Here is a 25,438-nt window from a genome sequence, read left to right on the forward strand (position 1 = left end):
TGCCACCCTCATGATAAAAATTCCGCTCCATTCACCCAACAACTAAGCCCTTTGGAGCCTCTAGGCAGAGAGAAGGAAGGCTGAGGGGGACTGCTGTGGAGCATGGGGAAAAGCACTCTCCATGAGCACCCAGGGGAAAGGTCTGGGTGCTGCTACAGCCAGAGGACTGATGTGAGGACCCCACCCCCAACCCACTCAAACCAGTGGTTCTTCCACCTTGGAGCAGAATGTCTCTGAGAATCTGAGAAAAACGCTGGCCATCCCACCCCACCAATGCCAGTCTCACACTTCTTAGCCAACAATTCGTGGGGTTCACTCTCCAGTTAACAGACCTCACTTCAAGGGAAAGGAGAGAGCGAGAGTGAGCGGGTTTGGACAGGGCCTCAGACCGCCCAAAGAGAGACTGTTGAGTGGTGACAGGTGATCTCCTGAAGGAGTAAAGATCAGAGAAGAGGTTCATCAGAGGTTAGGAGGGCCCACTGGACCACATCCCTCCAACACTGCGAATAGAGAGGTGTGGCAGGACTGCTGCCATCCATAAGAGGCGGACAGAGTGGAATGAGGGGCAGGGCAAGGACTAGAGAGCCTTCCTCCCTGCCTGTGGGAAACAGCCCCCACCCGTCCTCACCAGATTGGCCACGTTGTCTGGCGTCAGCAAAGGCTGGAGGAACTCAGCAGTGATGTCTGTGTCCGACTGGCCTGAGATCTGGGCTGAGGCCTTCGAGGTCCCCGACGGGCCTGGTTCCAAGTCCTTGTCCTCATCATCTTCCCCCAGGTTGGGCTCTGGGAGAGAGACGGAGATAAGATGCTGGCTCTAGAGAGAGCAGCAGGCCCTCCCTCCTCCCAGGGAGCTTAGGTGGTCCCTGCCTCCAGGCAGCCTCAGCAAACAGGAGCAGTGCAGTGGACGAAGACCTGGGCTGCAGCCTTGGCTCTGCTGTCAAAGTGTCACATGACCCTAGGATACTACCTGCCTCGCTCTAGGCCTCAGTTATCCTCATCTGGGAAATGGGAATAAGCCATACCAGCCCAGCTCATCACACTAGCTCCAAGAAGACAAAAAGGTTAACTAATAATCCCACAGAGTTTTATTGTTTAAAAATCTATCTTTGGAAATAGTGCGCAACCTCATCAGGAATCAGGAAAATGTAAAAACAACCTAATAGGATAGCATTTTTGCCTATACGATTGACAAAAAATAATAAGGTTGGCAGTGACAGTTGTCAGTAGAGGTGTGGATGGGGGAAATGTAAACTGCTACGGCCTCTCGGAAGGGCAATTTGACAGTAGAACAAAATTTTAAATGTGCCCTCCCTTTTTGACACAGCAATTCTACTTCTAGATATCCACCCTAAAAACTTCCTCAGAGACATATCTAAGGTAAAACGTACAGAGAAGTCACTGTGGCACTGACCATACAGAGAAATGGTACATGATCTCCATCAGTAACAGGCTGGTTGAATACAAGCACAGCGGTTCTAGCTCAAGGAAACAAACTAACAACTTGAACCTTAGAGAAAAAGCTTTATATACAAAGACATTCCTCAAAGCTGTATTTACAAAAGTGGAAAAGCATTTGGAATGTTCAAGAGTGTGATGACTTAAGTAGATTATGGCAAAAATATGATGAAATGTCATGCAGTCTTTTAAAAAAGTCTACAACACATGTAACAAGAGCAGAAACCCTGCATTAACCAAGGGTGGATACAATTCAATCACAAAAGGTCGAACAACCCAACAGAAGGGGTACTTCACAGAAATGCAAATGGCTAATAAATTTAAACAATGCACAGCCTGACTCCAACACATACAAGAAGGCAAATCTAAACCCAGGCTACTGTTTATGCCCAGAGGGGTTACAGGATGTCAGGGCTGGCAGGAAGGTGGTAACTGGCACTCACACACTGCTAGGGCTGTGTACATTGTGCAGGTTTTTGGAAAGCAGTTTGGCAATGGCTGTCAGAAATTTAAATGCACCCACTAGCAATGGGCACATCCAGTGGCCATTGATTTCTGAAACTATCCTCTACTTAAAAGAAACCAGCGCTTCTCAGAGAAATGGCTGATTCTAGGGCTGGGGCAAGGAAAGTACAAGATGAACCTAGAGCATCTTGTTATGCCAGAAAAGTAAGAAATGCTCAAAAAGCTTATGGGACACGTTAAAGGGACACAGAAGCCAGCTCGAAGGCTCCCACTGCTAAATATGAGGAAATTGGAGTGACAAAATGAACAACAACAGTAATGGATTACAACCCAGAGAATAAAGAGGAATCCACAAGTCCATACTGATAATAAAGTAGGGAGAAGAAAAGCAAGCGCTCCCTTACAGTAGAATGCCAACTAATAAATGTAGAAGGAAAGCTTTTCATAACCATTATAGCAATAATAGATGCAGGGAACAATCAGCAATGGATGCTAAAACCACTGGGGGAAAGTCTGAAGAGAAACAGGTGTTTTACATAGCTTCAAGTATCTCCCTCAGCTTACTCATTATTTACAAAGGGAAAAAGGGTACTTTACACTTGAGAAACCTAGTGGACACCACCTCAACCAAGTGATTCAGGTTCCCGTCACCAATAATGGGACAAACTGACATCATGTGCCTCCTGATACCACACAGAGGAGGTCAGGGCATCACTTCTGCAGGGTTCCTGCCAAAAGTGCAGAGCCTGAATGCAACCAGGAGAAAAGACCAGACAAACCCAAAAGGAGGGCCATTCTACCCAACAGCTGTCCTAGACTCTTCACTATGTCAAGGTCATGAAACAGAGAAGGCTGAGGAACTGATTTGGGAGACTAAAGCTCATGACAAGTAAATGCAATGTATGATCCCTGCCTTGTGAAGGGTACACAGGAGTTTTCCATACTATTCTTGTAAGTTGGCTGCAAGTTCAAAATTATTTCAAAATAAAAAGTTTAAAGAAACAGAAAAATAAAATTGGTGGGCAAAACAGAACCTTAAATGCACAAAACCTTTGCCTCACCAATTCCACTACTTGGAATTTGTCCTATAACTGGACATGTGCGCAAGACTGTTATACTAGAGCAATCTTTATATTTAAGAAAAATGGACACAAATGAAATGTCCACCAACGGGGGACTGGTTATAGGGGTCCCCGGGCACTAGACTATTGTGCCACCATTAAAAGGATGCAGTCAATTTCTATGTGCAGATACAGAAAGAGCTCCCAGATGATTACTAAATAAATTAAGGTACAGAACACTCTGCTTTGTATGCTTAATTAAGGAGGAAAAAATAGATCTCTACCTTACTCCTTACAGCAAAATAAATTCTTTATTTCTTTTAAATGAAAAACAAAAAAAAAGACTCTTTGATAAATGTCCTCATCACAAACATGAGTGATTTAAAAAACTTCTTTTGGAGTAAGGAAGGCTGCCATGGTTGACACTATTGATAAATAATACAACCCATTAAGAAATTACTTCAGGGGCCAGCCCCATGGCTTAGCGGTTAAGTGCACGCGCTCCGCTGCTGGCAGCCTGGGTTCGGATCCCGGGCGCGCACCGACGCACTGCTTCTCTGGCCATGCTGAGGCCGCGTCCCACATACAGCAACTAGAAGGATGTACAACTATGACATACAGCTATCCACTGGGGCTTTGAGAAGAAAAAGGAGGAGGATTGGCAATAGATGTTAGCTGAGAGCCGGTCTTCCTCAGCAAAAAGAGGAGGATTAGCATGGATGTTAGCTCAGGGGTGATCTTCCTCACAAAAAAAAAAAAAAAAAAGAAATTACTTCAAAAAGAAAATCCACTTATAAATGAAACAAAGGAAGAGAGAATTATTTCCAAAAGAAAACATAAGTGTTAACATTGGGGAGTGGTGACTTTTGGGGAGAAGGATAAGAGAGAGATGAGGGAGACTATCTTCATTTTATTCCTTTCTGCATAATTTAAATAACTCATAAACATTTTTAAGTATATTATATACTTTAATAATTCTATTTTAGGGCCGGCCCCGTGGCTTAGCGGTTGAGTGCGCCACGCTCTGCTACTGGCGGCCCGGGTTCGGATCCCAGGTGGGCATCGACGCACCGCTTCTCCGGCCATGCTGAGGCTGCGTCCCACATACAGCAACTAGAAAGATGTGCAACTATGACATGCAACTATCTACTGGGGCTTTGGGGAAGAAAAAAAGGAGGAGGATTGGCAATAGATGTTAGCTCAGAGCCGGTCTTCCTCAGCAAAAAGAGGGGGATTAGCACGGATGTTAGCTCAGGGCTGATCTCCCTCACCAAAAAAAAAAAAAAAAAAATTCTATTTTATCATTTGTTATAGGTCATCGTATTTATATAATGTAATTTATGATATTAATTAATATCAGTTAAGCTTATAGTGTAATGCAAATAATAAAACATTTGAAATGTGGTCAGTTCTTGCCACCACCTCCTGCCAGGCCTGCCTCCGCTCCTCAGCTCACCTAGCTTCATCTTCTTGAGCGTGGAATCTGAGTCGTCTCGGGGCCGCTTGCGGGCGTCCTTGCCGCTGGGCATGTTGCGGGCGATCTCGGCCTGAGGTGTGCCCAGGTCCACTAGCAGGGTGGTGATCTGGGCCTGGAACTCCAGGGAGGCCGGGTGCTTCAGCACACTCAACAGGTGCAACTTGAGATTCTTGCGCACACTGCTCACCTGAGACTTGGCCAGCGTCGGGGGCAGGTTGGCTGTGAGGAAAGACCCAAGAGCTTCATGCTGTGGACAGAGCTCATGGGGCCCTGCTAGTCTCACTTCCCAAGCGCAGAATGGGCAGTGGTCTTGCAGGCATCTCCTGGAAAAGTTCCTTCAGATATAATGTGTGGCCGTCCCCCTGTACAAGCAGATGCTTAAAACCCTTGAGAGGTCTCTGTGAGTATTAGTCATCCTTAACACAAAGAGAAAACTCACCCTCCCTCTTAATAACATCAAGTCTCATCTCCCTCTATCTCTGGGCTGGAAATTCCAATATGCCTCCCCTGGGAAGGCTATAATCACAACCTTCACTTCCAGAATGTTCCGAGTGAACTGCTGCAACAGTTCATCATTGGTCCCTGCCACCACAATGACCTTCGAATGTCTAACAGTCACCTTGGTGAGCGAGCCTCCCCTGTCCCACAGCAAAAGAGGATGCCTGTAATTTTGCCGGCTCAGCATCCCTCCCCGCTTCCTCGGCCAAAACTCCCATTCTCCTTTGAGGGAACCTCCCAGGTTCCATTCTCAGTCCAAGTGGGCAAGAGACTCAGGGCCAGTAAGAACAATGCAATCCTTTAGCCACTGTGATTGGGCCACTGTGATTGGGCCACTGTGATTGGGCCACTGTGATTGTGTCAGAGATAGGCTCGTAATCTCTTCTTGGCCAATCAGAAACAAAGAGCATCAGCCTTGGGACTTCTGCTGGAATGACTAGGAAGGAGACACTCTTTTTCCCCTGGGCTTGCCCAGTGGACAGAAGGGAAGCCTGGGGCTATTGGGGCCCATCTTTGCTACCCCAAGGAAGGAGACACAGAACAAAGCCAATGTGGAGAAAATCAGAGCCAAGAGATGGAGAGAGATCCATGATCTGTACACACTCACGCCTCAGCCCCAGACTTCTCAGTTTTCACACATGCACAAAAGTAGAGAAAACAGTATAATGAATCACCATGTACCCATCAACATTTTGCTTATCTTGGCACATCTATCCTCCCTGCTTTTCTTTTTCTGCCAGTGGGGGGGAGGCTGGAATATTTTAAAGTATTTCACAAATATCATGTCATTTCACCCACACATACCTCAATATTAAAGCCAGTTTTGAACCGGGTTTCTGTCACACACAACTGAGAGACTCCTGTCTGATCTAGAGGATCCTTCCCTGTGTCCACCACATACTAGACTGATGATGGATCCCTCAGGGGCCCACTCCCTAGCTCCTATGTCCTCAGGAAAGAGCAGACTGGCCAGTGGAGAGGGGAAGGGGAGGCGACCAACCTACCGTGCAGCGTTTCGTAGGCCTGGATCACCTCAGACATGAACATGGGCCTCTGGCGGGCAATGTTGGCAAGGGAGCCCAGCGCCGTGGTCAGGTTGATGGAGGAGATGGCGGGGTGCACCATGAACTTGAGCAGCTGCTCCAAGGCCGCCTTGCCCTCCTCCCACAGCACATCTAATGAGGGAAAGAAGAGAACCAGTTAGTAGGAGCCTTTCTCCCATGCCTCCAGAGAGAGCAGTCTTTGGGGTCAAAAGGAGCGAGACCTTTGTTCATTATGTTTTTGTATAGAAAAAATGTCAAGAAGGATATCCACCAGAGTCATTAAGGGTTAACTTTTGGGGACTGGATCGAAGAGAGTGTTGGTACAAGGGACTTTGAGTTCTTTGTCGATGTATACATGAATGGCTGTGAATGGCTGAAAAAACACAAAAATTGAGTGGTAGATGAGTCCTGAGATGGACTATTAATGAGTATAAAAATTTAGTGATGAGGATGCTCAAAGCATGGACTTGCAATAGTGAAAAACTAGAAATAACTTTAAATATAGGTTGCTTGCCCAATGGTAGGGCAGAGATTCAAACACAAGCCCACTAGACTCTAATGCCCCCCTGCTGAAAAGACAAAGCATGGTCCTGTTTTTTATAAACCAAAAAGCCAACAAATGCAGAAACTATGAATATAAACATACAAATAACTTTCTTTGCATAGAAAGGTCTGGAAGGAAACAACATACTGCGTGGAATCTATCTCTGGGAAGCAGGACTGGGGGAGGGGGTGTTTTCCCATTATACCCCTCTGTATTACTGCTTGACGCTTTAGTAGTGTGCATGTACTACTTCTATAATTTGCAATTAAGAAAGCCATAAGGGCCGGCCCTGTGGCTTAGCAGTTAAGTGCTCATGCTCCGCTACTGGCAGCCCAGGTTCGGATCCCGGGCGCGCACCGATGCACCGCTTCTCCGGCCATGCTGAGGCCACGTCCCACATACAGCAACTAGAAGGATGTGCAACTATGACATACAACTACCTAGTGGGGCTTTGGGGAAAAAAAAGGAGGAGGATTGGCAATAGATGTTAGCTCAGAGCCGGTCTTCCTCAGCACAAAGAGGAGGATTAGCACGGATGTTAGCTCAGGGCTGATCCTCCTCACAAAAAAAAAAAAAAAAAAAAGAAAGCCATAAAACTAGCTAGCATTTACTAAGTGCTCACATCCTCAGGGGACCTCACTACAAGGCCGTGAAAGGGGTACTACCATCACATCCATTTTACAAAAAGAAAATGAAGTTTGGAGAGAAGGAACTTGCCCAAGTTCACATAAGGAGTAAGTGGTGACGCTGGGATTTGAACCTTGCAGCAGGGCTCTTAACCACGGTATTACACTGTCTCCAGAAATGAAAAACCAAGAAAAAAAGCAGCAGGGAGGAGGAGGAGGTGGAAAAAGGGGGCTGGTGCAGTGACTGACAAACGGCACTCACTGTACTGGATGTAGGGGTGGTCACGAGGGATGCGGTCCAGGCTGATGTCATGCTCCTGGCGTCGGGGCACCTCCGAGTCAGCCATGCGGGGCGACAGGGTGACGATGAGGCCCTCCACAAACTTGATGGCATGGGTGCGGATGCCGTCATTGTCAGAGTCCAAGAGCAGGATGATGTCCCCAGCCATGGCAGACACCATGTCCCAGCAGGCCTCCTGGAGCTCGCTGATGACACGTGACTTCACCATCCACTGCGAGCGGGCCAGGGAGGGATGGACAGACAGAGAGATGGGGACAAGACTCCACCACTACCCAGAGATGCATAAGGATGACGAATACATTCAGTGGGGAAACATTTACTGAGTTACAACTCTGTCCCTGGCCCTGTGTTAGGTGATGCTGGGGACAGGACCCAGTGGTGACCGAGACAGGTCTGGTCCTGTCCTCATGAGATTCACAGTGACAACCCAGAGTGATGAAGGCTCAAATCTTAAGGAAGACAAAGGAATAACAAAGCTAACTTCACAAGGTGGTGGCAGAGTAAATGGATTCATTCACTTAATTAATGCTAAAGAACATCACACCACAGTGTTCTTTTCCTCAGAGCACTTACTACAGCCCATAACTAATATTTCTGCGATTCTCTGATTAGCGTCTGTCTCCCTCACGGGGCCCTGAGCACCAGGACGGCAGGACCCGCATCACAGAGGAGGTATTCAGGAATGTTTGTTGAATGCATACATGGATGGATGGAAGGATGGGTTAATGACGATTCCCTGAACATTAGACAACATTAGATCCCCTTGCTGTCTGTTCCCAAAGATCAACAGCACATCTTGCCTATAAAGAATCTCATCTGACTCTGGTTTTGAAATCTACCAAATGAGTCTGTAAATGAGACAGACCTGTCAGGTCCCAGGTGGGGAAGGAGCGCTTACCTGCAAGGCCACCTTGTACAGCTGGGTCATGGTGAGGATGGCCTTCTTCACCACATTCACATTCTCGTCCCTCAAGAGCATGTTGAGGTTCGCGATCAGTTTCAGCAATAACTCAATGTCCCGCTTGCTGGGGATGGAGGAAGAAGGGCAAGGTCAAAGTGGTCTTCGGGCAGGTGATGGGAGCATGGGGTCCATGAGGAAAGGGAAATCAGGGTGTGTCCGGAGATGGGAACGGAGGTGGGCAAAGTCAGGGAGGCACCTGTCTTGTTTGCCAGGACATCGAAAGCTGAGAACAACACTTGACACCTTAGGAGAGAGCCACCCCTGAACCCTCTGTTTAGGCTGGTCCTGCAACCCCCACTCTTTTGCTCTCTTAGGGCCCTGCTGTTCACATAGGGTGCAGCACAGCCAGACAAGTGTGTGAATCTGGGCAGGTAACTTTGTCTCCTTTAGAATAGTAACTTCCTCTCATTTAGACTAGTACATACCTCACAACTTATGAAAATTGCAACAAAACTTGTAAAGTGCTTAGAACCGTGTAGAAAGCATTCAATAACCATTAGCCCTTACTACTTTGAAGCATTCTGCTTTATGTAATCACTACTTTTGTTTACCTAAGTCTGAGGGCTCTGAAAGGGGGGGACCCTTTCCAGTCTGAATACTAGCAGAGTCTCATTTTTGGTGAAGGAAAGAATTAAAGGGCTTCAATAAATATTTGTTCAATGAATAAAGAAATTCAAGGACAAACCTAGAGCTCAGAACACGAATACAATTTTCACAGCAGTCACAATCTGAAATTAAATATTAAGCTAATCAGTCAAAAAATATGAAACTCAGGGGCCAGCCCAGTGGTATAGTGGTTAAGTTCATGCACTCCGCTTCGGTGGCCTGGGGTTCGCAGGTTCGGATCCCAGGCACAGACATATGCACTGCTTATAAAGCCATGCTGTGGTGGCGTCCCATATAAAGTAGAGGAAGATGGGCACGGATGTTAGCCCAGGGCCAACCTTCCTCAGCAAAAAAAAAATAAAGAAGAGGATTGGCAACAGATGTTAGCTAAGGATTAATCTTCCTCACAAGGAAAAAAAATAAAACTCAACCGTTAGCTACATGAAGGCCGGAACACTATCTGTTTTCACGCAGTTATATTCCTACAGCCTGACACAAATGCTTGGCACACGGCAGGCATGGGGTACGTATCTGTTGAAAAATAGTTTTCTTTGCAAACTCAGAAAACTTACCACAAATTCTCACAGTAAAAGGAGGAGATTGAGAATTTGGACAATGGTGTTATGGACTTGGGTTAAAAATCCCAGCCCTGTCACACACTCACTCTGTGACCTTAAGAAACTCACTTCACCTCCCTGAGTCACAGTTTTGTTTTCAGTTAAGTGGGCTGAACAACTAACCCATAGTGTTATTTTGAGGATCGAATAACAAAGTAGGTCAAGCATTTGGCACAGTGCCTGACAAACAGAAAATATTCACTAACTAGGGGCTATTCCATTTCTTCCCAGTCACAAAGCACCCAGTAAACGTTTAATGAACAAATGACTCAGCTCGAGCTAGTCACTTGATCATTCTGAGCCTCAGTTTCCCTTTCTGTACACAAACGAAGGGAAATAAAGTCTCCATCCCCAAGGCTGCTGTGAAGATGATAGGCGATAACAGAGGAGAGGACTTAACAGTGTGTGGCAGAATAAACGTTCCACGTGGTTACTATTATGATTCACTCCTTGCTCAACAAATACATATTCAGCCCCTCCTACGTGCCAACACTGTTCTAGGCACTGAGATATAGGGGTCCCAAGACAGAAAAGCCCGGCCCCCATGGAGCTGACACTTTTGTGGGGAAGAGAAGCATCAAGGTACTTCCAGTTAGTGAGAACACTATCAAGAAGGCGCAGGGGACGGCCCGGTGGCACAGCAGTTAAGCGCACGTGCTCCGCTGTGGCGGCCTGGGGTTCACAGGTTCAGATCCCGGGCTCGCACTGATGCACTGCTTGTCAGGCCATGCTGTGGCGGTGTCCCATATAAAGCAGAGGAAGATGAGCACAGATGTTAGCTCAGGGTCAATCTTCCTCGGCAAAAAGAGGAGGACTGGCATCGGATGTTAGCTCAGGGATGATCTTCCTCACCAAAAAAAAAAAAGGGGGGGGCTGGCCCGGTGGCGCAAGCAGTTAAGTGCACGCGCTCTGCTGCGGCGGCCCGGGGTTCACCAGTTCGGATCCTGGGTGCGCACCAACACACTGCTTGGCAAGCCATGCTGTGGTGGTGTCCCATATAAAGTGGAGGAAGATGGGCACGGATGTTAGCCCAGGGCCAGTCTTCCTCAGCAAAAAAAAGAGGAGGATTGGCAGATGTTAGGACAGGGCCGATCTCCTCACAAAAAAAAAAAAAAAAAAAAAGAAAAGAAAAAGAAAAAAGAAGGAAGGTGCAGATGGGGTGCCAGAGGTGTGCGGCTGTACTGGCATGGCCAGGAAGGGCTCGCTGAGGAAGACCAGAGGGAAGTGAGGGAGTGAGCCAGGTGGCTTCCTGAGGGTGAGTATCCCTTGCAGGCACAGGAAGCAGAGAGGCTGTGAAGAACAGTTTTTTGAGGGAGAACAGTTTTTTGAGGAACAACAGGGAGGCCAGATGACATGAGTGAAGATCAGACAGGCTGCCAAGAGAAGAGGCAAGGGTGAGGAGTCTGGATTTCAATCTAAGTAAGACAGTGGGCCAGTGGAGGTCTGAGAGTGGGGAGTGCCCACACCTGATTTACATTTTAGCAGGCTCACTCTCTGGCTGCCGTGTCCGAGAGAGGAAGGAGAAAATGGATACGGCATTACCTTTTGTGGGGATGAAAATGATTTGGAACTATATTGTGAATGTGCTAAATGCCACTGAATTGTTCACTGAAAAATAGTTAATTTTATGTCATGTGAATTTCACTTCAATTAAACAAAAAAGAGTAGAAGTAGGGGAGCCATGCAGAAGGCCACTGAAGTCATCTAGGCAGGAGGTAACGATGGTTTGGACCAGCAAAATAGCAAGGGAAGTGGCTAAAAAATGGTCAGGTGCCGTTCACATTCTGAAGGTAGAGCCGACAGTCCTTACTGATGATGCAGATGTGAAGTGTGGAAGTAGAGGAATCATGGATGAGCCCAAGCTTTTGACCTTATTAAGTATTTGCTGGGCAGTCAGCGTGCATGGCAGGGAGAAGGGGCCTGGGAAGTGGAGGGCAGGGCCAGGCCAGGAGCTGAAGACGCCACCGACTCCACCAGGGGTGTGCCCAGGGGCTCCTTGCGCTGCCCCATACCATGCCTCCTCGATGAAGCCGATGACAAACTTGCGCACTTCAATCGACTTGTCTGCTTGGAAAGCGATGATTTCCTGCCAACATCAGGAGAAAGGTGGGTCAGGGCTGTACCAGGATCCATCCCCTTACCGTACACCCACACTCCTACTCTCCCGTCGGTCACTCACATCCAGGAAGTTGTCCAGTAGTGTGGGATCTTTGTTGATGATCAGCTCCTGAACCTGGAAGGAGATTGGGGATGGGGAGGAGGAATACACTCATAAAACCAGGGTCTAACCAGTGCCGACAGGAGTGTGTAGGGGAAAATAGCATGGAGGTCAGCAGCAGATAAACTCAGTTCAAATCTTGGCTCTGCCACTCCCTGCCCCATGGCCTGGGCAAGCAGCTCCCCTGAGCCTCAGTTTGCTGTTCTATAAAATGGGGATCTTAAAGACGAACTCATAGGGCCGCTGAGAGGCTTCAATAAGAAAATTCTACAAGGCGCAGGTCCTGGTGGATAATGGGTCCCTGATACAGAAGTGGGCTAAAGGAAAGAGGGAAGGGCTGCAGGCCTCCCACCTGCCTGAGGAGGGTCTCCTTTCACCTGCCCATCAATTCTCCCCACTCTCCTCCTGCTTCTATGCCCCATTCACACTGCCACAATTCAGAAAGCATTTTATGACAGTAAGAAGCTGCTTCCTGAGCCCCTCCAGGCTCTCTGGAATAAGCCCTTCCCACAGACATTCTCCGATAAGCCCAGTGCCAGCACAGGCCTGGCTCCTATGACCCACAGTGCTGGTGTTGAATGGCCCTCACAGCCACCCCACGAGGGAGGCCCTATCAGTACCCCGCTCTACTGCTGAGGTGGAGTCGGCTAACCCAAGGCCACGTGCTGAGCAAGTAGCAGAACCGAGGTTCTCACCCAGGCAACCTGACCCTGCAACCTCTGAACTCCACCTGCCTCCTGTTCTGAACCACACCCAGGGCCCCCAATTCCCCTTGTCTTCTTTTGTCTTTGCACAGGCTAGTGTGCCCTCTGCTCAAGATGCTCTCCCTCTCTTACTTGGCCTGCTTCTCTCCTCATCCTCCAGGTCTCAGCTCAGATGTCCCCTCTTCCAGAAAGCCCTCCCTGACTCCCCACCCCCTAGGCTGGGTCAGGAGCCCTCTATGGGCTCCTCCATGCCAGCCCTGCCTACTCTGGGCCCTCACTGTCCAGTGACCTGTCTTCCCCATCAGACAGGACCCTGGCAGAGAGGAAATACAAGGATGAAGAGCATAGGATTTCCACCTGGAACCCAGCATTCAAGTCCTGGTTCAGCCAGCCCCTAGCTGAGTGACCCTGGACTAAGTTTTTAAGCTCTGAGACTCGGCTTCTTTCTGTATAAAATGGGAATGCAATTACCCTGCCTCACAGAGATTCTGTGAAAATTAAATGAGAGCATGCCTGTGCTGCACTGCACTACGCTGGCATATCCTAAGTGCTTAAATGTGGACACTAGTGTTGTTACCATGTCTTCTTTCTCAGATTTCCATCCCCCCTCCCCTTGCCCTGCTGAGCCCAGCATCACCCTGTCTCCTCACCTGTTTGAGCACTGTGATCTTTGAATCATTGGTGATCAGCGCTGCCTGGTTCAGGAGATCCACCACCTGGAAGGAGGAAGAGGCAGATGATGGTGCAAGCCTTGCCAGCCCAGCCCCTTCATACTTCCTGTGCTCTGACACCGGGGGTGGGGGTGGGGGGGGCATTGCCCAAAGACAGGGGCTGTGCCTCCCCACTCCAAGCCCTTCTCTTCACGCTCACTCTCTCTGAGGTGGTCATGCCATCGATGCCAGGCCCCTCCTCTTGTGTGAAAAACTGTGATGCCACACTCCGGCGAGTGACGCTGTCCCCACTGCTGCCCGCCATGGCTGCCGTTGGGTAGTCCCTGGAGAAGAGGAGAGATCAAGCTTTGGGCCCCTGTGATGGGCTGGACCTTCACCCCACCATTGCAAAGGGCTCAACCCTCCTTTCCAGCCTGTCCTGTCCCTGCTGGTCTTCTGAAGCACACCCTCGCATGGTGTGTCTCAGACTGTATGTGTACATGAGGGTTGTAAATCTGGGGGAGACTAATGTCTCCCGGGTCAAAGGCAGTACCTCGTGGAGCACCAAGCCGCACTTCCAGAACTTTACACATAACGGGCTGACCACACACATCTGCTGAATGACTGAACAAATGAACACACAGCAGCCAACTCCCTGGTCTCAGAGCTTCCTGTCTCTCCATCTGGGCTGCACTCTGGACTGACACCAGAGCAAGCTTTTATAAAGCAAAGCTCTGAGCAACACCAGTCAAAGTCCTGCACACAGTAACTACTCAATATGTCAGAAAAGGCCTAGTTAAGTAAGTTATGTTTCAGCCATTTTCTGGAATATTATGGAGTTGTTTTTTTTTTTTTTTAAAGATTTTATTTATTTATTTTTTCCCCCCAAAGCCGCAGTAGATAGTTGTATGTCACAGCTGCATATCCTTCCAGTTGCTGTATGTGGGACGCAGCCCCAGCATGGCCGGAGAAGCGGTGCGCGCCCGGGATCCGAACCCGGGCTGCCAGCAGCGGAGCGCGTGCACTTGGAGCGCGTGCACTTAACCGCTAAGCCACGGGGCCGGCCCACGGAGTTGTTTTTAAAAAGGAGGGGGGAGACTTCTGGGCATCTGTCCCAAAGCCACACTGGCAAAATTATGAAATAAGAAGGCTATCAACTACAGCACTATTCCTAATAGCAAAAGACTATCAGAACCCAAATGTTCTTAAATAGGGAGATTGGTTGGAAAACCATGATATATCCACATAATAAAATACCATGCGACTGTAAAAAGGAATGAGGGAGGGGGGAAAAAAGAATGAGGAAGATCTCTCCACACTGATAAACAGTGGGCTCCAGCAAATATTAAGTGAAAACAAGCAAAGTGGAAGACGTTTTCTGTATTCTCCTTTTTTGCAAAAGAAACGGAAATATGTATACATGTTAAAAAAAGAAAAGAACTGAAAGGATAAACCAAAAGGCAGAAATGGGAGGAAAGGGTAAAAAAAAGTTTGGTGGATCTCAATGTATTATCATCATAAAAAGATGTCCCGACAGCCTGCTGCACCACAGAAAAATATATGCAATTTTGTCAAGTTTGTGTAGTATACGCAGAATGACCTAAGGCAAGAAACAGTGGGGTCTCAGTTTCCTCTTCTGTAAAAGAGATAGGAACAGTCTTTCCATCCCAGGACTCTTCTGAGGGGTAGATGAGTTAGGAACGTGAGGTAAGTATAGCTACTATTTTTATGTACACAGAAAAGATCTGAAGGATACTGCACAAACTGTTAACAATAATTTGAGGAGGGTAAGAAGATGCATCTTTCAAAAGGACCATGATGTAATGTATACAAGAGTTACTCACCAGATGTCTGCTGAATGAATGACTATCCAACAGCCTCCTTCCTAGTCTCCCTGCTGCCACTCACCCCCACATCTTGCTTAGGGTCAAAACCAATGTCCCCACTATAAGCCTACAAGACCTTATATGATCTGGCCCCTTTTACCTCTGCCCTCATTTCCTTCCCAGCTTTCTCTGCTCCAGCCACTCTGGCCTCCTTCTTGTCCCCTGAACATGCCAAGCATGCCCACTCCTCAAAGCCTTTGTCCTTCTCTTCCTTCTGCCTGGAATACTCCTCGCCCCAGATACTGGCACAGCTCCCTCCTTCCGCATTTCCTTCAGGTCTCAACTCAAATATCCCAGCAGAGAGGTATTCCCTGATGACCCTACTTCAAATTTCAATTTCCTCTCCCTCCCCAACACCGACTCTTTGAGGCAGGTACTATTTTTTGTTGTTGTTGTTGAGGAAGATTCGCCCTGAGCTAACATCTGTGCCAATCTTCCTCTATTTTTCAGCATGTGGGCCACCAGCACAGCATAGCTGCTGACAGAGCAGTGTAGGTCCACGCCCGGAACTGAACCTGGGCTGCCAACACAGAGGGCACCAAACTTAACCACTAGGCCATTGGGGCTGGCTGGAGGCAGGTACTATTTTTAACCTCCATTTAACAGACAAAGAAATTTGAAGGCCAGGGAGGTAAAGTCACTTGACCGAAGGCTCATAGATTGTAAGATGCAGACCAGCACTATGGGCGCAGAATCTATCCTCTTCAACACTCTGCTGTACGCCTCTCTGAAAGGAAGTGCTTCTCCACCCCAGGTCTGTTCATGGAAGCCAAGGGGCACATCCACCCGACACCAGCATACTGCTGTCCCCCATCAGAACAGAATGAAGCTTTCACGACGAAACTTTCCACTCTTTTCATGATGATAATACTTTGAGATCCACCAAAATGTTTTACTCTCTGTCCTTCCTCTTCCACTTTTTGGCTTATCCTTTTATTCTTTTTAAACATACACATACTTTCCTTTTTTTTTTTGTAAAAAGGCAGCACAGAATAAACACTGTCTTCCATTTCATTTGTTTTCACTTAATATATGCTGGAGCCCACTCTCTATATCAGTGTATAGAGATTTTCCTCATTCCTTTTTCCCTCCTCTCTCATTTTATTTATATTTTACTTTATTATGTGCATGTCATCAGTTTCTTCCTGCCAGTGTCTCTATTAAAGAACATTCGAGGAGTCTGCAGTCGTTTGCTATCAGCAACATGATTGTTTCCTTTCTCTCCCGTGCACTCCTTATGGAGTACCACTCCCCCACTCCCACCTGGGAGTATGACGACTCCCTCTTTTACACAGAGCGGCCCCAGGAGGATCTTTCATTCATTCAACGAACACTAACTGGGTGTCTTCGGTGTGACCAGCACCCACCCAGTCCCTGCCCCCGTGGAGCTCACGGTCACAGACACGATCAAACAGCCGCACCAATACAGGTCCAATAACAAACCAGACCACACGTGACATGAAGGAGAGGAACAGGGACCTATGAGAGCGTTCAGCCTGCGGATTTCGGGACGGAGGGCGGGAAAGGAGGGCCTCGCAGAGGAAGTGACGTCGGTGCCAAGACCCGAGAGATGAATGGGAGTCAGCCAGGCGGAATGGGTAAAAGGGAGACAGCGTGTGCAAAAGGCTGAGGCGGGAAGGCGCAAGGCGAGTTTGAGGAACCGGAAGGCCAGTGCAGCTGTGCGAAGTGGGGAAGGAGCAAAGAGGCAGAGTCGAGGCCGGCGGGGCGGACGCGCCTCGGGGGCCACGTTGGAACTTTGCCTGAGGCCACTGGGCAGCCACGGGAGGGTCCTGAGCAGGGGAAGACAGTGAGGTCCCGAACGTCACTGCTCCCCTCTTCACAGCGCCCCCAACCCCCGACCGGCGCCCCTGCCGCTTCAGGGTCCCTCTTCCTTTCGTCGCCGGGCCCCCACGCCGCCCCCCCGCTCACCGCAGCTCCGGCCTCCGTACCCCTCGCGCCCCCTCAGCAGCGCCTCTTCACAGACGCCGCCGCCGCCATCTTCCGTTCGCCGCCGTGACACTGCGCACGCGCCGCACACACAAGGGTCGCCGGGAAATGCAGTCCACACCGCGGCCCGACCCCGCCCCTCCCTCACGCCTCTCGAGTGGCTTTCCGCCCTCCCCCAGACTACTCCCGGGCGGCTCTTCATTTCCGGCCTCCTGACGCCATCCCTTCTGGGAAATGTAGTCCCTTGGCGGAGGCGCGGGACGGAAAGGGAGCTAGAGGCTTCTGGGAAATGGAGTTCACAGAGGTTCTCAGTCCCTGGACGGCTGGCGTTAGAGGGAGTGGCGAGTTCGGGCGGCGAAGCTCCTAGGTCTTGGAGGTGGTCTGTTGCCCCACTGGGATCTGAGCAGAGGCCCCGATCCCATCCACCTTTGGTCCTGACCATTTACACAGTCTGGAGCATTTCTAGCTGTCGGAAGCTTCAGTCTTCCAGTGCGATCAATGAGAATATGGTTTCGAGGGTCTCTTACTGGTCCTTATACTGGCATATCCGGATCCCTGGAGTGCACTGCGCTCTGAGCCCCCTTTCCTCCGCGGCGGTCATGCCGCGCTCTGGCTATTCGCTTCTCCTGTCGAGATGATGAAACCCCCTGGGGTAGAAGGGCCCCAGAGTTCTGCCCTCGGGGCCCTTAGCATCAGTAGTGTCTCCCACCAGTAGCTCCCTCACTCTTCTGCCATCTCCGGCTCTCGCGTCCCTGGGCTGCGGCTCCCGACGCCTGAGGTCTATCTCTTCGCAATCCCGCAGGGGGCGCCCCAGTCCGAGCGCGCCGCCCTCGGGGAGGCGGGAGGGGAGCCCGGGGCGGGTGAGGGCGGGGGGGTGTCCCGGCTATAAAGCGTGGCCGCCTCCCGCGGAGCCCGGGACGGCTGGGACCCCGGGCGGTCAGACGGGCGTGCCCCGGTCAGAACTCGGGCCGTGCCGGCTGAGAGATCCGAAGCGTTCGGTCCCCCCGGGCCGGAGCGGGGGCGGGGGGGGGCGCAGGCCCGGGGGATGCTGGGCTCGGTGAAGATGGAGGCCCATGACCTGGCCGAATGGAGCTACTACCCGGAGGCGGGCGAGGTGTGTCCTCGGGGATGGCTGAGCGGGAAATGGGGGGCAGGAATCGGGGTGCGGGCTTATGTGGGGGCAAGGACCGCGGTGTGGGCTCAAATGGGGGCCCCAACTAGAGTTTAGGAGCGGAGGAACTAGAGACACGAAGACCAGGTGTAGGAGTCAGGGACGGGGGACAAGGCACGCGAGCGCGGTTTAGGTAGGCTAGTCCGCGTGAGGGCTTAAATGGGAGTCAGGAAAATTTAGGCAACGGTCATGTCAGAGCTTAAACGTCAGGGTTGGGTGTTAGGGACCTAAAATCCAAGGAATTAAAATGAACAAATCAAAGATAGGAATCAGAGCTCCAGGACAGGGGACAGAGCTGGAGGATTAGGAAATGGGATTCAAAATTGGGGGGAAAGACGGGAACTAAGAGATAGGAGAGAGAGGTCACCATTAAGGGAAGTCTGACTTGGGAGCTCAGGGTTAGAATATAGTGTTAAAGGTGGGGGTTCTGAGGTAGAAATCAGAATTAGGGTTCAGGGCTAAGGATCCGGGTAGCAATCTAAGATAAGTTCAGAAATTGAGGTTGGTGCTCGGGGATAAGAGATGGGGATGCTCAGAGAAGAAGCTTGCCTTGGGGAGTCTGAAATAACAGGTGGGTTGGTTTGGGGTTCACATAGGTAGGGGCCCAAGTGGGGTCAGAATTGCGAACCTGAGAGCAGGAGATGTGAGCAATAGCACTGGCCAGAGAGGGATCAATCTCCATTTCCCCCCATGGCTACTTAGGACCCTCACCCCTCCCAACTGAACTTCAGTGGTTTAATGGTTATTAGAGACCCTCAGCAGGAATTCTACTTGTTGGAGGCTGGAGGGTTTCAGATTTCGCACCTACCCCCCTCCTTCCAGCAATCTCCAGTAATTGCTAATGTCCTCAGCAGTCTCATCTCAGACAAGGCCACCCTGGAGTAAGGGGGCGGGAGTATATCTTAGTCCCCTCACTTCAGCAAACAGCAAGTCCTTCTCTAAGTCTAACTCCCATTCCTCTTACTGCAAGGACTCCTTCTCCTTAGCTCACTGTCTCCATAGTCAACATTGCGAAGTGGAGAGAGGGGCAGAGTCCTAGTCAGAGGCTTATGGGGGTCTGGACACTTGGGTTCCTAACCTGGAAGGAGACTGCGGGCTTCAGTGGGGGTGTGGGGCTGGAATGGTTGAGTTCTCCAAGGAGACTGAGATCTGGAAGTTACAGGGGCCCCAGTGTGCCTGAGTCCTGGGTCTGGGGTTTGAAGCTGTAGGGTGGGACTCCTGGATCCCCAGGCCTTCAGAACTTGGCAAGGTGCCCAGGAGGGGCCAGTCCTGGGGCTGCAGAGGTGTGAGGTGCACGTGGGGTGGGGCAGGCTGGCCAGGGAAGGGATTGGGACTGTTGAGAGGTGGAGGTGGGGCGGCTGGAGGTGTCAGTTGTTTGGTGGGGAAGGCAGAGACCAGCTTGGACGTGGAGGCTCTTAGGTAGTGGGGGATCCCACTGGGTTTACCCCCAGAGAGTTCAGACTCTGGGGACATGATTTAAGGGAACCAACCACAAATCTGTTTTGGAGGCACATCTTCAGAAGTAGATTGTGGGGGTCTAGGATGGAGAAGTCATTATTTGGGGCACAGTCTGAAGTTTAGGGGACAATTGGTGTGGAAATTGTGTCAGAAATGGAGGGACAGTCTAGAGATGATCAGCATTTGGGGGCATATTTTGGAAGAGTCAGCATATGGGGGGCTGGAAATGGAAATACCGTCTGAGGGTCTCCCCAGCTTTCTCATCAGCCGAGCCATCTCCTCCCCTTGGGTCAGACCAATGGGAAGAGAAACATCTGGGCTCACTCAGCAACAGAAAACTGAGAGGGCCCCTAAACTGCTTCTTGCCCACCACACCCTCCTGCTAGGATGATGTTGACCCCCGCAGGCTGGCTCTCTGTCTGGAAGGAAATTGGGAAGTTATCACCCTGGGGTGACCCCATTGGCCTCTGGATCTCACAGATCAGCTGGTTCAACTGCTCCCACATTTTAGAGATGGAAAGTCTGAAGCCTCTTAGAGTGTTGGGGGCTGCTTGAGGTCCTGGGCTGGGACTGGGACTAGAAACTAGGCTTCTGGCTTCACACTGCCTCCCTCTGCTCCCTGTCACACCCTCCTCCAGAGACAATAAGGAAATGAAAGGGGAGAAATTCCAGCCTCCTGGGGTGGGGGTGCAGGTCCCCTGAGGGCTTCCCCCATCTCACCCCACCCTGGCGGGGGAGATCCGGCTCACACCCGGACACTGGGGGTTCATCCCAGCCCCGGGGCGTGGGAAAGCCTAGGGTGGATTAGGGCAGCTGGAGTGCTTGAGGTCAGACCTCAAGGAGGACTTCCGGGTGGGTGGGGAGCCAGAAAAGGAGGGCCCTGGGGTCCCAGTCTGTCCTCCTCTGTGATACAAGAGAGTCTGACTGAGCTGGAGAAGTGGGGTCCATCACCATCTGAGTCCATCACCTTCTCCTCTCATCTCTGAAGGACCCTCTTTCCATATTCTGGGGAGGGGGCAGAACCAGCCAACCCCGGGGGAGACCGGTGCATGCGGGCAGGGGAGTAGCTGGGGCTCCAATTTCCATGTGAGACTTCTGGTGAGATGGTGGTGCTGAGGGAAGGAGACAGCTAGATACAAGGATGAGCTGAAGGAGAAAGAGAGATGGGAGGTGGGAGAGGAGTGGGGTAGAGAGAGACAGAGGGAAAGATAGTGCCAAGGGAGGGAGACAGAGATGGGAGAGACAGGTTGGGAGGGGAGAGGACAGGGGAGAGAGATGGGGTTGGGGAGAGTCACAAAGAGAGAAAGGCAGAAGGGGGAGAGATGAGGGAGAGACAGGGGGAGACAGCAGGGAGGAGAGGGAGATATAAAGGGAGGGAGCATGGAGAGGAGAAAGAGAGTGGGAAAGGCAAAGACAGTGGGGCAGCGGGGGGTTGGGGAAATGGACATGGGGAGTGGGAGAGGGAGGGGTGTAGACGTACTGAGGCAGGGAGAAAGATGGACAGAGACACACAGAGCCAACAGGGAGATTCAAAGAGACATGGGAGAAAAGAGCTACCTGGAGACACGTAAAGAAAGAGGGGAGAGTTTCTGATTGGAACTCAGACCTAGGTTGGTTGCCACCTGTCCCTGACTTCGTGAGTGACCCTGGTAATTCCCTTTTCTCTCTGGACCTTGGGACCTGCAGACACTTACGTGACAGGGGACAAGACAGGGACCCATGGACTCATAGCAAAGGTGGCTCCCGCCGGAGCTACAGCAGCAACCCCAGTGCTGGGAGACCCCGGGGCGGGGGGGGGGGGGGGGGGGCAGGGGGAGGGAGGGAGCAGGGCAGCCAGGCAGATGGAGCATTGAGGGAGAGAGGATGGAAGACGGTGGATGAAAGGGGTAGATACACACAGAAAGAGAGAAATCACCGTCCACCACGCATCATATTTTCCCTTGCTTATCTTGTTCATTTCCCACTGGACTATCATCTCCATGGGGACAGATGTTGCAGTCCGTCTTGGTTCCTGCTTGTATAGCATAATCCAGAACACGGATCTGGAGCCAGACTGCCTGGATTCAGAATCCCGGTTCTGCCCCTTCCTTGCTGTGTGACCCCAGACAACCTCTCTGGGCCTCAGCTTGCTCATCTGTAAAATGGGCGTCATAATCCCGTCTCCCCCCAGCGCCGTTGTAAGGCTGAAAGGAGACTTCCTGTGAAGTGCTTGGAGCAGTGCCTGGCACAGAGTAGGTGGCCAATAAATATTTGTTGAATGGGTGCAAGAGTATATAGAGGGTTATTTAGAGAGCCATAGCAATGTCTATCATATTTCATTGAGCTAAGACGCAAGTTTTTTCCCCATTTGAACTTTCTGAAAATGGAATGGGTTTTAGAGTCAATGGTGTCTAGCGATTATAATTGACAGTTTTTTTTCCATTCTCATTGATACTTAAAATAATACTGCAGCTTAAGTGATATCTTAGATTGGATGATATATACCAAATAGATGATATATATTAGGTTGAAACGTGATTTCTGATATTCAAACATTTTCGACCTATAAAAACTATAATTTTATAACCTAAAAGATTCATAGAAAGCTACACATATAGATTAGATTATTAGGTAAATCAGGTCGTCTCAATTTTTTTTTTTTTTTTTTTGGTCTCAGGATCTCTTTACACTCAAAAAATTATTGAGGACCCCACATGGTTTTCGTTGATGTGGGTTATGTCTATCAATAGTTACATTAGAAATTAAAGCTGAGAAATTTAAAAAATATGTATTAATTCATTTTAAAATAGCAACAATTTGTTAGTATAAATCATGTATTTTTATTAAAATAATTATATTTCAAAACATTTAGTGAGAGGAGTGGCACTGTTACATTTTTGCAAATCTCCTTAGTGTCTGGTTCAGTGGAAGACAGCTGGCTTCTTGTAGCTCCTGCTACATTCTGTCTGTTGCACTGTCACATGTCCCTGGGGCCTCTGGAAAACTCCACTGTACACTCAGAAAGAGAGTGAAAAAGGCCAATAATATCTTAGCATGATTATGAAAATAATTTTCGCCTCATGATACCCTAAAAGGGCCTTGGAGACTCCCCAGAGTGTCCTGGACCACACTTTGAGAACCGCTGAAAGTGTGAGCTCCAGTATATGGGAGCGTCGGGGGGTGGGGATGGGGTCAGGGAGGGGGTACATGAGGAGGGGGAAGAGAGAGACTTAAAGAGACAGCTATCTACAGAGAGAGGTAAGGATAGCACCGTCTCATAGACAAGGGAGGACAGACAGACAGACAGAAGGACATGCCGTGGGTCCAGCAACCCTTTGTTGACCAGCAGAATGGAGACTCACTGACCGCCCCCATCTCTCTTTCTCTCCCTGCAGGTCTTCTCTCCGGTGACCCCAGTGCCCACCATGGCCCCCCTCAACTCCTACATGACCTTGAACCCTCTGAGCTCTCCCTACCCTCCTGGGGGGCTCCCTGCCTCCCCACTGCCCTCAGGACCCCTAGCGCCCCCAGCCCCTGCCACACCCCTGGGGCCCACCTTCCCGGGCCTGGGTGCCAGCAGTGGTGGAGGAAGCAGCTCAGGGTACGGGGGCCCGGGACCGGGGCTGGCGCATGGGAAGGAGATGCCGAAAGGGTACCGGCGGCCCCTGGCACATGCCAAGCCGCCATATTCCTACATCTCGCTCATCACCATGGCCATCCAGCAGGCGCCGGGCAAGATGCTGACCCTGAGCGAGATCTACCAGTGGATCATGGACCTCTTCCCCTACTACCGGGAGAACCAGCAGCGCTGGCAGAATTCCATCCGCCACTCGCTGTCTTTCAACGACTGCTTCGTCAAGGTGGCGCGCTCCCCAGACAAGCCGGGCAAGGGCTCCTACTGGGCCTTGCACCCCAGCTCAGGTAACATGTTTGAGAATGGCTGCTACCTGCGCCGCCAGAAGCGATTCAAGCTGGAGGAGAAGGTGAAGAAAGGGGGTGGCGGGACCTCCACCTCCAGGAATGGTGCGGCGGGGTCTGCCGCCTCAACCACCACGCCTGCTGCCACGGTCACCTCTCCCCCCCAGCCTCCAGCCCCCGAGCCTGAGGCCCAGGGTGGGGAAGATGTGGGGGCTCTGGACTGTGGCTCGCCCCCTTCCTCCGCCCCCTATTTCACTGGCCTGGAGCTCCCAGGGGAGCTGAAGCTGGATGCGCCTTACAACTTCAACCACCCTTTCTCCATCAACAACCTGATGTCGGAACAGACACCGGCGCCTCCCAAACTGGACGTGGGGTTTGGGGGCTACGGGGCAGAGGGTGGGGAGCCTGGAGTCTACTACCAGGGCCTCTATTCCCGCTCTCTGCTTAATGCGTCCTAGCAGGGGGGTGGGAGCATGGTGGGTGGGGTATGGCTGCAGCTCACACCATCAGGCTCTTGGGGCCTGATCCTTCTGGTGACACTTTGCTTGTCCCATCAGTTAACATCTAGGTTGGTCTATTACCTACTGTGGTGACTGCCGTCTCTGTGGGCGTCGTGTCGATCCATTGGGTACTGTGATAACTGCCATTGACATCTTGGTGGGCCCACTGGGTACTGCGAAGACTGCCATGTTGATCGATGTTATTGGTTGATCCATTGGGTGCTCTGATGGCCACCATCTGGGATGACATCTTGGTTGGCCCTTTGGGCACTGTGATGGACATTCTCTTGGCTGACCCTTTGAGTGTGATGGTGATACCATTTCAATTACATCTTCTTTGGCCCATTGGGTGCTGTGATCATTTCTTTTTTGGTGGACTTCTTGGCATAGAAGGTGTCAAGTTGGCCACCACCTTGCATAACCTCTTTTTTGGCCCACTGAGTGCTACGATGGCCACCATCTTGGCTGGCTGACATAACCAGTGTACCATTGTGCACTGTGACGGCCACTACAGCCCCTGTGTTGGCCATATCGTTACTGTCTCTTTGGTGTGATTTGAGTGAGGGATGGAGATGAGAATCCTCCTTGGTTTTGTCTGGAGCCCATTACCCCGTTTGGTCCAGGAGAAGCCAGAAAGGACTGGTTAGGGTGTGGGGAATTTCTACTGAAGTCTGGTTCTTGCCTGGGAAGTGGGATACTGGCTGTGTTTGACCATTAAAGGCACCAATTCTGCCTCTTACTGAATGTCTCTTTTCCTTGGCCGGTGGGCCCTGTGGGGCTTGAACACCTGAATTGCTGTTCCCTGTCCCCTCTCCTTCCTGCCCCCAAGAGCTGGCTGCCCTAGGGGAGGGCTTAGGGGAGGCATCGACCTAACCTTTGGCTCTTTGCTGTCCGTGATCCCAAGGACAGTTTGCTCACAGATAGCAGCCCCCGCAGCGGTGGGGCCAGGGCAGCAGGGGGAGGTGGCTCTGCAGTGACCAAGGCCATCTCCCCACCCCCACTCCCTAGACACACACCTCTAGCTCTGAGGCTCAGGGAGCCCAGAGGCTGCTCAAGTTTTGGTTAAGCTAGGGAGGAGGAGAAGGGACAAACTAGGTGTTAATTGAAGGAGACTGTGTGTTGGTCTTATCTGTGAGTGTGCGCGTGCGCCTCTGTGGGTCACAGGATATCACCCTGCCTATTGAGGTCCCTGTGGTCTGCCTCAGGGTGTTATTATCTATTGTTTGTATCCCTCAATTGTGTGGGTTTGTGCATCTGTTCATCTCTGGGTGTGTGCTCACTGTGGGTGTCTAGGGGTATCAGATTCGTGCATGTGTATTTATTGTTGTGAGTGTGTGGTTCTCTTTGTCCACC

General features: G+C 50.6%; 2 protein-coding genes across 4 annotated transcripts in view; one reads left to right on the forward strand and one right to left on the reverse strand.

Annotated features, from left to right (window-relative positions):
- Nucleotides 1-17,116, reverse strand: part of SYMPK (symplekin scaffold protein) — a 37,127-nt gene extending 20,011 nt beyond the window's left edge. Inside the window, exons 1-10 of one of the 2 annotated variants that reach the window (XM_058529613.1) lie at nt 17,042-17,116; nt 13,447-13,570; nt 13,227-13,292; nt 11,834-11,887; nt 11,667-11,740; nt 8,369-8,495; nt 7,432-7,681; nt 5,961-6,131; nt 4,438-4,677; nt 629-783 (exon numbers count right to left, since the gene is read on the reverse strand). In XM_058529613.1, coding sequence (XP_058385596.1) covers nt 629-783; nt 4,438-4,677; nt 5,961-6,131; nt 7,432-7,681; nt 8,369-8,495; nt 11,667-11,740; nt 11,834-11,887; nt 13,227-13,292; nt 13,447-13,551 — 1,242 coding nt within the window. In that variant the 5' untranslated portion in view covers nt 13,552-13,570; nt 17,042-17,116. The remainder of the gene's footprint in view (nt 1-628; nt 784-4,437; nt 4,678-5,960; nt 6,132-7,431; nt 7,682-8,368; nt 8,496-11,666; nt 11,741-11,833; nt 11,888-13,226; nt 13,293-13,446; nt 13,571-17,041) is intronic. The other variant, XM_058529614.1, reaches the window with a different exon arrangement.
- An 850-nt stretch (nt 17,117-17,966) lies between these two features.
- On the forward strand, nt 17,967-24,824 carry FOXA3 (forkhead box A3). 2 transcript variants are annotated; one of them, XM_058530987.1, is made up of 2 exons: nt 17,967-18,173; nt 23,063-24,824. In XM_058530987.1, the coding sequence occupies exons 1-2, from the start codon at nt 18,105-18,107 to the stop codon at nt 24,041-24,043; spliced, it is 1,050 nt and encodes a 349-aa protein (XP_058386970.1). In that variant the 5' UTR covers nt 17,967-18,104; the 3' UTR covers nt 24,044-24,824. The 2 variants fall into 2 exon arrangements, with proteins under 2 accessions (XP_058386970.1, XP_058386971.1); XM_058530988.1 differs by lacking the exon at nt 17,967-18,173 and adding an exon at nt 21,715-21,919.
- Nucleotides 24,825-25,438: the final 614 nt, after the last annotated feature.

This window comes from Diceros bicornis, chromosome 34, assembly GCF_020826845.1.
Source record: "Diceros bicornis minor isolate mBicDic1 chromosome 34, mDicBic1.mat.cur, whole genome shotgun sequence".
Taxonomy (NCBI): Eukaryota; Metazoa; Chordata; class Mammalia; order Perissodactyla; family Rhinocerotidae; genus Diceros; species Diceros bicornis.

Bases quoted from the DNA above. Each gene is read 5' to 3' on its own strand.
- FOXA3 (XM_058530987.1), top strand. From the start codon at position 18,105: ATGCTGGGCTCGGTGAAGATGGAGGCCCATGACCTGGCCGAATGGAGC. The intron at 18,174-23,062 runs GTGTGTCCTCGG...CTCTCCCTGCAG, and splicing joins ACTACCCGGAGGCGGGCGAG to GTCTTCTCTCCGGTGACCCC.